This window comes from Labrus mixtus, chromosome 10, assembly GCF_963584025.1.
Source record: "Labrus mixtus chromosome 10, fLabMix1.1, whole genome shotgun sequence".
Taxonomy (NCBI): domain Eukaryota; kingdom Metazoa; phylum Chordata; class Actinopteri; order Labriformes; family Labridae; genus Labrus; species Labrus mixtus.
Genome location: NC_083621.1, coordinates 15420468 through 15437569, shown reverse-complemented (window position 1 = coordinate 15437569; position 17102 = coordinate 15420468). Strand labels below are relative to the sequence as shown.

The 17102-nt window shown below is 39.1% G+C and overlaps 1 protein-coding gene across 2 annotated transcripts in view; it reads left to right on the top strand.

The window, feature by feature from the left end:
* Positions 1-17102, top strand: part of LOC132982190 (ecto-NOX disulfide-thiol exchanger 2-like) — a 108806-nt gene that overhangs the window by 61406 nt on the left and 30298 nt on the right. For both annotated transcript variants that reach the window (XM_061048536.1, XM_061048537.1), the window contains exons 4-6: positions 5560-5715; positions 13692-13898; positions 15988-16221. In XM_061048536.1, coding sequence (XP_060904519.1) covers positions 5560-5715; positions 13692-13898; positions 15988-16221 — 597 coding nt within the window. The remainder of the gene's footprint in view (positions 1-5559; positions 5716-13691; positions 13899-15987; positions 16222-17102) is intronic.

Below are 17102 nucleotides of genomic sequence, written 5' to 3'. Positions count from 1 at the left end.
CTAAAATCTATGGTTGGAAAAGGTCAAAAATTAAATAAATAATGTTAGACAGGCGTCTGGTTTCAAGTGTATGTTGTTACATTTTAGTGATTGAAACAATACCATCAAAAAAGGGGAACAAAATTAAAGCCTCTTCAGATTCTTGACAATGAGAAGACACAAATAGGTCATGTCATCTTATGGGGAGTAAGCCTAAAACAAAAAGTCCTATACAATGTGTGAACTTTGAGAACTAAGCAGGAATTGCAACAATAACATCAGGATTCAACATCTGGTTTAAACATCTGACAGAAACGGAGACGATGTCTGTCCAAGAGCGTTCACCATGTTTCCCCACCCTTCATCAGTTCTCTCTCGAACACACCCTGACTATAAGCAGAACCAGATGGAGAGATATCGAGTTCCTCATCCATATGTATCTCAAAGTCCAGACCTCCCAAGATGGTTTTTATTAACCGAAGACATTCCACAGTATGGATTGTATCACTGTTTTTGCTTTTGATGTGCATTTAGCAGCTCCACAGATCTTCACTTGGCTTTCAACAAATAACCTCCACCATTGAGTCCTAACCTTTTCAGCTCATGCTTTTAAAAAAAAGTCCTCGTTGTGTGTGAAAGCACTTTGCAACATTTGTCAGGGGAACTGCTCTTAAAATCTGGCCTCAGTGTGGAGAGGTTCAACAAAAGAGTCATTTAGCTTTTAACTTTTATTTGAATATTTTTTAGAGACCTGAAGTGGCCAGTGTATCGCAATGCCTTCACAAAAACACTCAAACTTTGAAGAATGGTCATGAAAATGAAGCAGAGTAATAGTTTGTGGAGTTAAGGTAATTTAGTGCTGGAATGTCATTGGAACTGTAAAAAGACAATAATGCAGTAGACGCAATGCTAGTAATTAGTGTTGGAAACTTAATACTATTTAACAACAACTTTCTAAAGTGAGATTCTCTTTAATGAGTGAGCATAAAAAAAGCTAGACCAAATGTAATCAATCCATAGTTGTAAAAATTCAACATGAAAACTTACAGGTGTGTCTGTACAGGGCTGTGAGAACAGTGTTGCTTCTTAACTCCTTGAATCACCTTGAAGTCCAATCCTGCCTCTAATCAAAATACACAACATAAAAGAGCATGTAACACCAAACCACTTCAGTGAAAAGTAGCAGTAATACTATTTTCTCTGTTTGTTTATCATAAGCACGATGTACTATGTTTTTTTTACGTTGAGGGTCGAAGCTGCTCGCTTGGGTCACCAGTAGCATAGAGGTTAGTGAGCATCCCATGTATGGAGGCGTCAACCAGGAGGTTTTTCAGGCAACAGCATGCACATGAGGGAAAACACGCTCTAGCAGAATATCTTTGCTGTGCTCGCACAAATCAACCTCACTTTTGAAATATTGGGGGCGTAGACCTTGGATGGAACTGTCCTCAAAGCGGGCGACCTGGGTTTGAATTTGACCTGTAGTTTATTTTCCGCGTGTCACTCCCCACACTCTCTCTCCTGATATCTGACCCCGTAAATTGTCCCATCTCTAACATAAAGGCAAAAAAATGAAAAGCTTACTTGACAAAAACTAATATTGTGCAGAACCTAAAAAGCATGCTGCTTGACAACACACACAAACACACACACACAATGAAAACATTTAGCCTCTCACACACGTGTTGGCAAGGTTAACAAAGTTAATTTTAGATTCACATTATTATGCATGCATACACACCAACTGACTGAAACACTCTCTAGAATAGATAATGATGCTCAAGGCACAGACAACTCTTCCATGAATAAACAACCACTCCTTTGTGTGCATCATCCCCCTCATCCTCATCCCTGTCGCACAAGACGCACAAACTTACACCCACACTCACCCACAGTGGTATATATGAAAAGTTAATGTCATGTCTCACAACCACACATCCAAACAACACTCATCATGTGAAGTGAAAGCACTCAAGAATCCCCCAAGATATGAATCAGGGTCTCCTCATTGTCACACATTAACTCACCTGAATCCACATCATGAATTATATTAGCTGACAGTCATTCCTTTGCCGCAAGCCTTTTCCAGTCCTTGGACTGAACACAGTGTCCCTTTCTGCTGACTGCTCGGGAGTTGCACTGGTTTTGATGCCAGAAAGTTTTGGCTGTGTGTAGGCAGACAGAGTGGATATACTTTGGATATACAGTGTGTCTGAGGGGAGAAATAATAGAGCAGAAGTTACAGGGCTGCACTAATAGGACGTTGGAAAGCTCTTCCTTTCTATGGCAGCTTTATTAGATTGAAGGATAGATATTGAAAAAGTTAGATCTATAATGGTGATGTGACTGTAAAGGTGTCAGATGAAGAAATAAAACATCAAAGGCAGTATAAAGAAACAGATTCTTATTTAGATGTAATAGAAAGGGAAGATGGGATAACTTTAATAGACAGTAAGGTGTTTATTTTTCACTTCCCTCCTGCAGGGTGCAGGAAGGAAAAATGTCCCTGCAGGATAAATGAAGTGTGAGATGTTCATATGAAAATGCAAAGTGTGTGACTCCTGGCAGAGATTGAGAGAGGCAGATTTCAGCCTCTGGTAGGGTTCCAGGTGCTGCTAGCTCGCCTCATTAGAGGATATTATCCAGCATGCCTCACACCAACCATCCAAGCCCCCACCCTCCGCTGACTGCTAGAGGGGACGTTGACCCTGGAAATCGGAGAGGAGAAAGACTGTAAGGGGGAAAGGAGGAAGACATTAAAAGAGGCAGCATCAAACAATCAGAGGTTCTTGTTTTTTATTATTTTAATTCTTGCTGCAGCTCACGATGTATTGACTTAAATGGAAGACCTCCAGGAAATAGATTAGTTATAATCATTTCATCTGCGTCTATACCTTCAATACATACTGGGATGACATGAACTTCCAACCTTCATATGCAGAAATAACGTTACAAGCATGGCAACTACAGGCTACTTCTCACCTGATTCCTCTCACTCACTCTCTCTCTCTCACCTGTTATAGACCATAGGAGAGGTTATGAACAGATTAATATTTACATCACTGTGTGCCTAGCAAATGTTTCCTCTGTTATCGTCTCTCTTTTTGGCCTCTGTTTTTCTGTTGTCATTTTCTTCCTTTCCTCAGTCTAACTTATTTATTGCACCCTCTCTGGCTCCTGAGACTTATTCTGAATCGTCTCTAATGTGCATATTTCTGGATCTATTTTAATAAGTGACACTCCAATCATCCATTTTCCCCTTTTAGTGCAGATTTAGAGGAAATCACTTCCAACAAAATGTAATGTGTATATCCAGGTAATGGTGTGTACTGCTGAATAGTAAATATTATTTCTCCTTTACTGGATTTATTGTTATTGAACATCAAATATTCGGAAATAAATTGGATATGACTCAATGTTTGCTAAGGTATTCTCTTCTGGAGGGAAATGTCACAATGCACCTCAAGTGAATATTTTATCACAAGTAACTAATTAACTAACTAATTATAAAACAGACTGAAAGCAATACAGATGTGTTTTTATGATCTACAAAAGTAAACAAGACCATCAGTGACGAGGTGGATCATTTCTGTATCGTTCTTTATAATGCCTGAGACACGTGCCGCATGGTACGTGTCAGATATAGTCTGAGGAAACAGACTTTCTTTTCATTTTCCATTACAGTATTTGATACATTTGACTTAAATGACAACAGGAGGAGATTGTTGTTTAAAAACACTTCTCATACATGTGCAGGACAACATCAGCAAAGAAAGAAAATGTACCACTTTGTCCACTGGGGAGCAAAAATGTAAAGTAACCAAAAGTTCCTCAGAGGAGCTTTAGAGCTTTAATTTACACACAAAATATTCACTCTGTTGATGGAAAATTTACATCAGTAAAGTCAACTCGCCTACAGCTATGACATGTATTTCATCATTATTTCGATTTCCATTCTGCAAAGTTTTACAGGATGGTCATTTATTGCTGCATCCCTCTCATCTTCATCATCCAACTCTCGTTGGTTTAGAGTTATTTAAAGTTCATTACGGCTCAAACTCTCTGGATCAAACTCTTTTTTGGCTCAAGTTGCAAGGGGGGATGTTATTGTCTGGGGGTTAATAGGATGGTTACAACATGTCATGAGTTAAATTAAACTCTGGAAAAAAAAGCTATTCTTTTTGTTGGTATCTGCTGAGCTACTGCAACGACAAATGTGATAATATTGATAACAAGTCAGAAAACTGGTTCAGATAGGTTTGTAGTGATACAAAAAGTATTTTTAAACTGAGCAAGTAGAACGTATATAAAGGTATCTTCAATACATAGACGCCTTGTTTCGTATCTTATAATGGGAAGTGGCTAAATGCTAACATTAGCCGTTTTCTGATGGTGGCTAGCAGGTAATCAATCATGTTATTAACTTGAAATGTGGTCCGATCTCTCTCTAGATTTTCAGATTCCGTTGTCCTTTTTGTTTTTTTCACTCAGGAAGCAGTTAAATATATATTGTTTTCGGACACTCTGTTTATACGATTTAAAACCTTGAATATATCAGAACAACATAACATTAGCTTAAGCTGAGCAGGAGGTCATTGGAACAAAGTGACTGTGGGAATATGGTCTCTTCAGTGATTATTAAAAAGAAAGAAGAAATACTGAAACATCTAACTGCTGACGATTAGAAAGGGGAAGCTAAAGCACATGTACACTTAAATAAATATAACTGCAATATGTGTAGATTTAGACTTGGTTCTAAGCATTGAGAGACATTAATCCAAACTAAACATGAATATCTTTGTAATGGAAGGATTTATAGTTGAGCTGTCTCATCATCTTAATGTGACTTGTTTGTTTATGCATTTCATGATTCTAGTTTCATCAACTGTGTCTGCAGTCAGAAATATCTCCGTGTATAAAACAGTCCTCCGGCTTGTCAGATTGATTTTGTAACATGTCTACTATATAACAGTGTGTGTATATAGCCCATTGAGGTTTATGTTTTAGGGAGCAGTGTGTCTGTATGCACGTACACAGGTGTATGAACATCACACACCCTGCGGCATAATTGTCAACTCCAAATCCTCTGCAGGTGACGTTGAGGCAAACACTGGAGGGCATCGTCATTTCCATTTCAAAAAGCTTCTTCCTGAAATACATGTGCACATGAAAGCAAGTGTGTATATGGATGCTAGTTCTGCAGTCTAAATCAGTGTTATAAATAAAGCCTCTCTGTACTGTGGAATCCAGCTGTGTACATTATCTTTAAGGTCATGATTCAAACAGCATGAGTGACAAAGAGAGTGTGGCTCACTAAAAACATCTTCAAATATGCATGTTGTTTATGGAATGTTTTATTCATGAATGACGGTGTTTTGTATTTTGTGTAGACTACTTGTGTGTCACTGGTGATGACAGAGAAATCACAGTAAATAAGTAAACAGGGTGAAATGGTTCCTAAAAGATTAAGTGAATTAATACCTGACCATATAGTTTTACTGTTGGAAATGGAGGTGTGACTTTTTTCCATAGGAAGAATGTGTTGTGATCTAATTAATCTTAATCTCCTGCTTTCTCCAGATTTTGATCCTAACCTTGGTATGATGCCTGGAATTACCCCCCTGAACCCCCTGATGCCCGGCCTCGGTATGGGGCCAGCTCCCCTCTCTCAGGATTTCCCACTTTTGAAGGAGATCATCCACTGCAAGACCTGCACCCTGTTCCCCGCCAACCCCAGTGAGTTATAACATCATGCTAATCCTGCAATCATCTCTATAAACATATATCTGTATCTGAATCCACAATATGCAGGCGAGGGACAGTTCTGTCAGAAGCTTTCTGGTTTCTGATTGTAGTCCAAGCACCAATGACCAATCAGATGTGAACAGGACTTGGTGTTATGCAGGCATGACTTGGTGTGGGGAACAACAAAGGTGAAACATATGTCTGCTTTCAAGCTTCATTAATCTTTTATGACAGATATGTTATTATTCAAAGCCTTTTCTCTGTTTATGAAACTGTTCATATGTGACCATCAAAAGCTAAGAAGAACATAATCAAAAAGACTGACTATTTTCTTATACAACTGATTTTAAGGCCTGAAACCGCTACTGCAGGGAAGGTGTCAGACAAAGTGAGTTACAGCATGCCACAGAAACAACCTCCATTTCATTTGTTTTGGCAAAGATCCACAGTGACGGACACTTTTGGAAATCAACACAAACCAAAAGATTCTCAAAGGAGCTTATATATTTATGTGGATAACAGCCATCTTTTTCTTTCTTTTTTTAAGATTTGCCTTTATTGTTGAAAGGCGCTCAGCCACCAGCGTCCCATTTACAACACTCTTGTCGGGTTTTTTTGTTTTTTTTATCATTGCCAACTCTCTCTGGTCTCAAGTTGCTCATTAGACTTTGAATTATGACTGAGGTATAGAGAAGGAGGTCATGGCTCAAATATCAGTCATTAGATATCAAGCTGCGCTGGTCAGTATTTGACGTTTGCCCCCAGAGGAAAAATCTTTATCACAGAATCTGATATATTGCTCAAATTACTGACACACAAGATAACCTATTAACTTTCATTGAAGACTAAAAGTGATTGTCTGGTGTGGGCATTGCAGATATTATTTTATACTCTTGATTTCTTTCTTCATGTGTTGTCAACCCTTAGAAGCATCATATCTACTCTTCAGAGATCAAAGTTCTTATTCTTCACATATTGCAATATAAGAACTGTCAATCAAAAAATGCCCGATCCAAGGGTTTATAATGTACCGGTATATGTTTCCTCTTTTATTCTTTCTCCCCCTCTCTTCCTGCCCAACCGTTTACCTGTTCTTCATTTACCACATGCACATCAAAGTGTTAATATTCACAGAGAGTCACATTGTGTCATCTGACTGTAGGTGTGTTCCACACGCTGCTTATATTTATCTCACCTCCAACATCCAATTATCCAGAGTGAGACGAGAGGTAGTGGGGGGGGGGGGGGGGGGGGCGCTTTGATTGATCTCACCTCCATATTTTCAGATTTCACACTGCAGAAAAGTTTCTGCCTGGGGACTTTCTTCTCACAAGTCTCACATGTCATCTTCAAGCTGGAATAAAACAAACGCTTCTCACAGCAGCAGCAGTCAGGAGTTTAGGATCCGTTTTGAAAAAAAAAAACACACTTTTGCATTCTGTTAGACAAATATGATTATTTTACCACACCTAAAAAACTGTGCAGAAGTCTTTCCTCTAGAGCTGTGCTGTTGCCCTGTGGCTCCTTATAAACCATCACTGTCACAATATGGTGCAGAGGGAAAAGCTGATTAAAAGTTTAACTCCACCTAGAAAGTCTCTAACCCAGCGTCAATTGAGCAAAATGAACTCAGTACTCTGTGCACATATAAACCCTGAGGCTGTGTGAGGGATCAGCTTGTCAAGATTTTACCCTCCAACTTTAGAGCCTGTCACAATCACTCTGTGGCACAACTTATTTTCTGTCTTCTATGTGGCTCAGTGAAGCATACGTGGATTGGAAAATGTACCTCGACGTATAATACCCTCTCTAAGATTATGCAACAAAATCTGAAGTTGTTTCGATCTACAGAGACACACGTAAACATTTTTGTGCTTACTCTATCATGTTAGTACTTCTCACTCTTTCCCATCTCTATCCCAGTTACCCTTCCCTCTTTTTTTTTTTTTATCCCAATCTCTTCCTAAAATCTTTCTGGCTCTTAACTTTTTTCAGTGTCACCAGAAAAGTTAATCTCTAAGCCAGGTATTCTGAAAAGGCAGACATCTGAGAAAAAAAGCTGTGGCTTGATTTTTCTCATGAAAGTCAAGCAACTCAAGTTTCAGCTCTATGTCGTATACTAAAGCCACTAAACCATCTTGGTGTTCATGTGTTACTTTTAATGACAGCTGTCCTTTTCTATTGGAAAGGTATCCTTAAATGACTTCTTTCCCTGATTTCCGACTCTATCCACTATCCTAGCCCTACAATAAAGGCACAAAAAGCCCAAAAATAAATCTTGTGCTGTACTGTTAACCTCTTTGGTCCACAACCACCAATGCCTGTTCTGCAAATAAAAATGATCTTCTACCCAAATGAAGTAAGTGGAGCTTTGAGGTCCAGAAAGGACATTTCACCTTCACCCCTCAGTCTACCCAAACATCTGAGATTGTGGTTACAAGAAGCCACATTTCCTCAGGGTCAGAGTGAGGATTTTGGACTTCCATGAGCAGTGTTGCAGAATACCTACTGCCTTTGCGTTTCCATTGAAGGGAGCAGGGATCAAGCATCACTGCAGGATGCCTCCTAGACACCATTAAGTGAAAGAATTCAAGGCACATAGGGCTTGAAAGAGACACTCAGAAATGTGTGGGGATTATATATTCCTGTAATTTAAAAACATGCCTCAGGATCCCCCCAAATAAGCTGCAGGACCTGATTGGAGAAAGGGATGTCTGGAATATATTCAGGAACCACTGCACTCAGTGTAACCTGGAGCTGCAGAAAGCAAAGCACTGATGGATGGATGGATGGATATAATACTTCTCATTAGGACATTTTACAACCATTGGAACAAAGCCTGTCGCTCCTTCATGGAGGGATCTGCTCATGTGTGCCACATCAAAGGTGACACGTCTTTTGAAATTTCAAGAAGTGAGAGCATTAGCGGTTATCCCATGGTTACTGAGCTGAAAAAAGTCTTCCAGGCCTGTCGTGTCAGAAATGTGAAAATGTGGTTGTGAAGTCATAAAGTATCTTTCAGAATGGTTTTAGCATCTGTCTTACTCAAGGTGTGTTACCTCTCTGGAGTATAGAGCTGAGGAGGGGAGGAGAGGAAACATGAATGATTGAGGACAATTATTGTTTCATAGGATTTCAAAATTAAATGTGGATGCAAAAAATTATGTTAGAGATGAACTGTAAAGTGTATATAATATGTTATAAATCTGCCTTGTGGTTAAAGATTCCACAAAAATATTATTTGTTATATTGGTAAACATGCAGGTTGTGACTTTAGTTAACAGATTTCTCTGTTTTTCTTCTTTAAAAATGCCTGAAAACAAATGATTCACCAAACGTTCATCTTATTTAGGCCCTTAACAATCACAAAGGCTCAAGAAGTATGATGTGGAAAGGATGTTGAGAATTTTATGTGTTCATATTTTTATTATTATTATTATTATTTGTAAAAAATTACTGTGTGATATGTGGAACCGCCCTATAGCTCTGAACCCGAGATACTTTAGGCATGCAGATGGTTTCAACAGTGATACAGAATGCAAGGAACAAGTATTAATGCTCGCTGCCATACAGGCTTTTAGCAAATATCACAGGCAAAGCGTTTGGAGCATCGGGGCATCACGGCTGCATGCAGTATGTTGTCCATCAAATCAGGCTTTAACCTCAAGCTGCACAGACCTGATACCACAAGCAACATCCACTCATTGAACTGTAACTGAGCAGAAACAACCCTGCAGCTCTCCCTCAGCTCTGACACTCTCTTCCTCCTTTATAATCTCTGTCTGCATAACCTTTATCGTCAATGTGCATCCCTGTAAAGCTCTATTTATGTTGCTTTTTTTGTTGCTTTTTTTTACACCCACTTCTGGATCACATATGTGTACTTACTCACATTTTTACAATCGTGGTTAAAAGGATTCCAAGATTATTGCCTTTCTTTAGTTTGTTACCCTTCTACTAATCTAGTTGTTGTTTAGTTTGTTGTGTTTTGGAAGGCCCTCAGATGTTTGTTGACATAGTCTTCAGTTAGTTGGTCCATTTTAATTGGAATGGTCTCTTTAAAGTAGCTAATTAAATTGGTTCATCAGCCAGCCAAGCACTAATAATACAGGAAAATTAGACTTGCTGTTAGATGATGGAGCACTACTATATCATAATGTGCTAAACATGGTGTTTGTTTCTCCATGTGATGAATCTAGTTTGTTCATGTATGACATGAATAAACTAAACATACTTGAGTGTGTGTAAATGTAGTTCATCTTTTTAATAACAATCCTTAGAGAGCCAAAGACTCCACCCTGTGTCATCCCTCAGACTATAAAAAGGTGTTTAGCCAGTCAGGGTGATGGATGGTGTTGACCTGTGTTAGTGTAGCTGAGCAACAGGGCTCCATGCAGGCAGCTCGCCCATGGGAACGAGCCGGACTAAAAATTTAGCATGTGTGTTTCTTTCAGAGTAAAAGCTTGGGAAACAAGCAATTTGACAGCCAATGATTCATAATAAGTAAAATGACTATCTGCTTATTCTCAAAGTTTTGAAATAGGTAGAAAATCTGTAACACAAGCAGATTTATTTTAGCCAATTTGCTGTGGTAGTTATGTTCTTTTTTTCCATGATGATGATTTTTTTTTAGATAATTACAAATGTATTTTCCTTGTACTGTGTGACTTTTTGCATTACCTCTCAATATATATTGTTTTGATATCTTGAACCTGCATCCACCCTCTCCCCTCTCTCCACTTAGTTCACCTGTCTGCATTTCAAAATGACCAACCTTAAGTCATCTGTCTACATATCACACACACACACACACACACACTCACCAAACTCCAATTGGGTCGAAAAATTACTTTTTGAACTCTGTGTAGCTGCAGCACCAACATGCATGGAAAGCTGCTCCTGCTGTCCTCTCTGCTTCTGGTTTACCTGCTCTGATTTGTATGAGCATTGCAATCACCTAGACTGTTCACTTATTCATAGATCTTGTACATCTCTTGTACATCTTGTATTTATCGTTGTCTAGTCAGGAATAAAGGGTAGTTGGATCTTGGTTCATGTGCACAGTGATTTTGTGTAAAATATTTTAATGTAGTAGCATAGCAGGTAACTGAGAAGACAAAATCCCTCCTGCTGTTGCAAAAATTAACAAAACTTTCTGCCACAATGCTTAAATTTTTTCATATAATTTACAACATGAAACCCATGTTTCTGCGGCGCTGCACCTGTGCTCCTTTCTCTGTCCTCACTGCTCTCCCCACTCTCACCAGCATTACCCCCTCATGGACCCAAAAAGTCAGATCATTTGGGACTCTTTATCGCATCTGCCAACAAAGCTTTTTCTTGCTGTTGCAGGCTATTTCTGCACTCACCTTTTCTGTTTGACTGACCATCTCAACTCAAAACGTGTTTAATCCGCCCCAGCTCTGGAGGTCAAAGAATGAAACGGCAGTCAATATTTTGCTTTCGCAGGCACATTTAAAGGGAGAGGAGGGAGAGGAGGGAGAGGAGGCAGAGGGGCGTTACACGATGTTAGCATCTTTGTGAGAAAGTCTGAAGAAAGGGACACGGCTGGCTTGGACTTTGAAAAGTTTCGTTGTAAGGTGTTAGAGGACAGCATGGGAGTGCAAGGTTCTCTGACAACAGAGGGGCCTATCAGTTGATAAGATGATTTTTAGCCGGAAGAAAACTTTGAGTTTAGGTTGTTTTGTCTACACGCCTTGACATCCATTTAGTAGTTAATGTTTGTAAAACATTCATTTGATCAGTTAATTTATCACAATACTACTTTTTAAATTTAGCCCCTATTAAAGCTGGTACAAAACGTGAAGCAGTGATACCTCATCATTTGTTTGTAAGAGTAGCCGAGCTCCTTAAACAGTTCTATAGATAGTTAGTTAAAAAAAAAAATTTAAATCCTCAAGCTGTTTGTTTGCATAATGATGTTTTCTTTCTTTCTCTGCACAAAAAGTTACCACAGACCTGATCAAAGTGAAGATAGTCTGGAATATGGAGCAGAAGTGATCCTGTTATTATTCTTCAATGCTTAAAATTAGGAGTTTAGATTTCATATGCTAGATTGTACCAGATTGTAAGAACATTATATTTGTTTGAGATGATTGAAGTCTGAAAAAGAAAGATGGGTGCTGAAAATCTCCACCTAGAAGTAAGGCACTGTCACATCTTGACTCATGTTAGTTTAAAAGTTCTACAGGAACACACTTTTCTGTGAAGTACTAATGATTTTACAGAAGTCGTTTTTCACCACCCTGTTGGTGATGTTTACCTGGCTGGGCGCACTGGCCTTCTGTACGTTCTGGAGAATCACGTAACGGCCGGTGATCCAAGACGGCTGGCGGCCGCAGCTCATTCATTGCATCATTGTTAACTTTATCTTATCATTCTTAGAAACACTATGGGAGGGGAGGGGGAGGAGGGAATGTGGTGCGCTGAGGGACAGCTGTGTTTTGGTTTGAGAGAGCGGTGCTGAAGTGAGACATCTACTGAACGTCTACTCTGAAAGTCGCATATTAAACCTTTAAGCAACGAGATGAGGAGAGTGTTAATAATGGCAGCTTCAATCTTTTATCAAATCTGAACTTAATGTAGAAAATGTAATTCATGTGTCTGTTTTAGAAATAATTTAACACATTTTTTTGGTCTTACTTGGGAAACTTCCTCAATAAGTTCTTGCATAAAATACAACGGAATACAGGAAAGAAAAGATCTCACACTCAAACTTTTCTGGAGGAGATTTGTCTGTCAATGATTGCAGGGCTTTTCTAACAGACATCCGGACATACAGCAACCTCAGCACTCCACTGATGAGCTGTTCACTCCTCATAGATCCGGCTAATCACATTCATAATGGATGAGAAGTGCAATCTTTTGGAGATGAGATCAGTCAACACTCGTGCGTTGAAGACGTGATTTCTGCAGAGCAGGAGAGTTTCCACATGGGAGGATTTACTCAGAGGATTTCATTTTCAACCATGAAACAGTTTGATATGAACAGGAATCTAACAAAAAACTATCTGAGAATATTTATTATTATTCATGCATCTGGCTTCATCATTTTTTAGGTTCATGAACGGGCCATGTTTTAAAATATGACTAAATGAATGAAACATCAAGGTTCAAAAAGTGCTCTGATTTCCTTCTTCTTAAGCCTTTATGATTCTCAGCATGATTGTTGAGTTTGACCTCAGATCCTTCTTGAGATGTATTTGTCACATATGCCCACTGGATATGATGTGTTTGTTTTGTTTATCTCTAATACTACGTGGAGATAGTATGCTTTATCATGATGGTCATATTCATCCTCCTACTTTTCATTCCTATAATGTTCTGATAGATGGACATATTAAGATTAGGTCAGTTTCTGATTGAGTCATTTTTCTCTCCATTGTTTCTTGTTACTACATTTCTAGCTTCTACGTGCTTAGTGCAATAATCCACCTAGTACGTAGACTATACAGCATAAACAACCAGACTTCTATTATTCATACAACCTGTTGAAATCATTGCTTCTCAAATGTTGGTATTTGTGAAAACTAATGAATAAAACTAGCTGCATCTCTTATATCAGAAAGCATTATATAGTTCTCCCTTTGTTGTTATTGACGATACATAAAAGCAAACATTGTTTTGATCAGATAAAGGACAGGAGATCCGCCCTGTTCCTCACGTCTGCCAAAGTTATTGCAATTTTAATTTAAATGAAAATGTTATAACCTTTTGAAGATATTGTTTTCTTCTCAAAGAGCTCAATAAATACTTGAGTTAATGAGTTTCAGCGTACACCGACAGATGAATCATTCCTAGAATTATTTTTAATTCAGCTCTATTATATCAAAATGAACACATGCATAAAGTTCAATATTTCAGGCTACTTCTTTGTTGCCGTTCTCATTTTGTCTCATGACCGTTTGATTATGTTCTTTTTTTTTTGTCTCGCTTCTTTTAAACAGACCTTCCCCAACCCGCCACCAGAGATCGCCCTCCAGGGTGTAAGACGGTGTTTGTCGGCGGTCTGCCAGAAAACGCCACCGAGCAGCTCATCGTGGAGATCTTTGGACAGTGTGGAGAAATCACAGCCATACGAAAAAGCAAGAAAAACTTCTGCCATATCAGATTTGCTGAAGAGTTCACTGTGGACAAGGCTCTCTTTCTATCGGGTAAGTAGTCATTTGTCTAAAGACACCATCTCTCATCAAAGAAAGATATCGGCCGATATATCGGTATCAGATTGTTTTTCTCTACCCAATATCGATGTATCGGCCTCAAAAATCCATATCAGTCAGGGCCTTGTAAAAAGTTTGAGACTGTTATTCTAACATCAACGATATTTACTAAAGCAAACAGGGGAAACTGTAAATGCAGCATACACCTGATAAAAAGTTGGATTACATTCTACATAGTCTAAATCAAATCAGCTGAAACGTGTGCACTGCTGTATTACTGGAGGTAACAATGCAGCCTCTACAAAAACAGTTGTAAAGCCCCTGCAGCTACTGCGAGATCTGAGAGTAAAAACACTCAGAACAGTCATCACCAAAAGCCAATGTTTCAGTCATTTTCAAAACAATTGAAATTCAATTTCTTTGGAAAGCGGGGATGACTTCATCATCACATGGGCCCTCTTTTGACATAACCATTATCAAACATACCCAAAAACCTTTGCCAAACCACTCAATTCCTCAAACTTTTGGAGAACACAGTCTGAACAGTTGCAGTGGTTGACACTGATGAGCTCCATCATCACAGACTATTTACTCTAACAACAAAACATAACATTTACCAACCCTGTGAAATCAGCTTATTTTCACAGCAGCTTGTAGTGCCCAGACCTCTCATATAACTCCCATATATTCCTATTTAGAACAACCATTTAACTCAGCACACATTTCAGACAGGTCCCTATGATACTCACTCCCAAGTACTTGGGGATCTCCTTATATGAAAATATTGAACATATACAGTAACTATATATTTAGAGCTTACTGAAGTAGAACCCCACAAACCTGTGCAGATATCTTTTCCTGTTTTCACTGAGAAACTAGAGAACGTTCTATCTTCTTTGTCTCCCATTGAACCACATTGGGCATCATTATCATGACCGCCTAGAGCACACACTCAACATGTGTACCCAAACACTTGAACCGAACACACTGTGTTACCATTTCAAACCAATTAAATAATAAAAAGGGTCTGATTTCACTTCAAAACCATAACCAGTCATTAGTGAGAATTGAGTAAAGAGGAGAGCATGAGGATGAGAGGGAGCAGAGAGGAGAAGAGGGGGTAATGAGGGATATATTGTGGTCTGTTAGCACCACTAGAGAAGTAATTGGCCTCTGTAAGTCTCTCTAGTGTACTGATGAAATGATGCAGGCCTTCTGGACTCCACAAAGCTCCACAACCACGGTACAGCCTCTCAAATGTAGGTCTCCAACATGTGGAATAGGCAAAGACCAGGATAAAGACAGACGTGGCAAACAGTTGGTGCCCCCCAAAGAACGCCTGTTCAGTGGTTTCTGTCCTTGTTTGTTAGCTATGGTTTTCAGCTAAAGGCTAACATCAGTATGACTGTGTCTTTGTAGTGATGATACAAAGCTGTAGATTTTAAGTTTGCTAGAATTTGCTAATTAGCACTAAAGACAAAGAGCAGTTAAAGCTGATAGGAATGTCTCACATTTAGATTTTGAATAAGTTTAAATACCTTTTGTTTTAAGGAGGACATTACTTTGTGCATCAATTGTCATGGAAACCCAACCAGTAGATAAAATGACATTTAACTGAAAATCATCATTGATGAAAGAAGTGAATGACAGTAAAGGCTCTAATATTCTTGCTATTGAATCACGCATACACAAAGACAACCAGCTGTGCTGTGAACGTAAATTTTCACATACTTGTCATTGCACAACGTGTGTTACTGGAAGGTTCCTCTAGACGGAGCACCACATAAATCAAGACATGTAAAACACCACATTAGAGATTCCAGATTTGCATGGTATAATGTAAACAAACATGGCAAAACTCAGAGAGGTTTATCAACGGTTACTCCATTGTTGTAGCAGCTCTCTGGTGTCTCTGATGTTGCTGGTTTCGACCTTAGTGCCAAAAATGTTATAATAATTCTGTAAAGAAAAGTCATCAAATAAGGTAAAAGAGATTTACAGCCTGCAGAATATGTAGCATACTGTAAATATAATTTTAAACTGAGCAGACTTTACTTATTATTTTGTTTTTTTATACCCAAAGGTTATCGTATCCGCTTGGGCTCCAGCACAGACAAAAAGGATTCGGGCCGTCTCCACGTGGACTTCGCCCAGGCCAGAGACGACCTCTATGAGTGGGAGTGTCGACAGCGCATGTTTGCCAGAGAGGAGAGGCACCGACGAAAGATGGAGGAGGATCGACTCAGACCGCCATCCCCTCCTCCCATCGTCCACTACTCGGAGCACGAGTGCAGCCAGCTGGGAGACAAGATCAAAGGTAAGAAGACCAGGAGTTATATAATACTTACAAAATAAAATATGAAGATGATGACAGCATAAATAGAAGAACATTGGCTGATGTGAAAAGGAAAGTAACTTCTTTAATCATCGAGGACTTTTACAAAATCTCAGAGTTACAAAGAAAACATTTGTGAAGTTGGAGCTATTAATGCAAACTGCAAACAGACAGGGTATGGAAAAGTTGAAAGTGTAGTTCTGTTTGTGTGTTTTCTGTTTTTGTGATGGCCGGGGACACAATCAAAGCATTATGGGAATGGTCTGAAACTGCAGCTGGTAAAACTGAAAAAGCAGTTTTTCTGATGTTCTAAAAAAATCAGGGATTTGTTTTCAAGGGACGATACGCAAACGCTGTTAAAGGACGTGTATCAGTTTACTCATCCCTAGGCATACGCTCCCTCTCCTCTTTTCTTCTCCTCTCTCCCTCTCTCCACTCTCTTTTTCGTTTCTCTTCAACCTTTACATTTGCTCTCCTCCACTTTCTCAGTTTGTGGCTGAACAAACATGTTTCACTAATGAGCAATGACACTTCCAGGTCTCAGTCACTGTTGCATGTTAACAAACTGGCTTGACTTTCGGCCACTCTACCATCTGCTCGAGTCAAGTCTCCCAGCTTTTCCTTTCTTGGCCCGAGTGTAAAGACCAAAGATCCTTGCTGTTGCCAAGGATTTGTGTTTAATTACTTCGAGCTGCTGTTGTGAAAACACACATTCTGGCTATTTGCTGCTAATTTGGGCTTATTCATCCCTGAAGCTTCCGCCCAGAGGAAAATCGGAGGTTAAGCCCTTTTCTTAGTGACAGTTATATTCCGTTACTGCACTGCTTCTTTTTTGATGACAGGAGCTAAACGTATTCACCAGA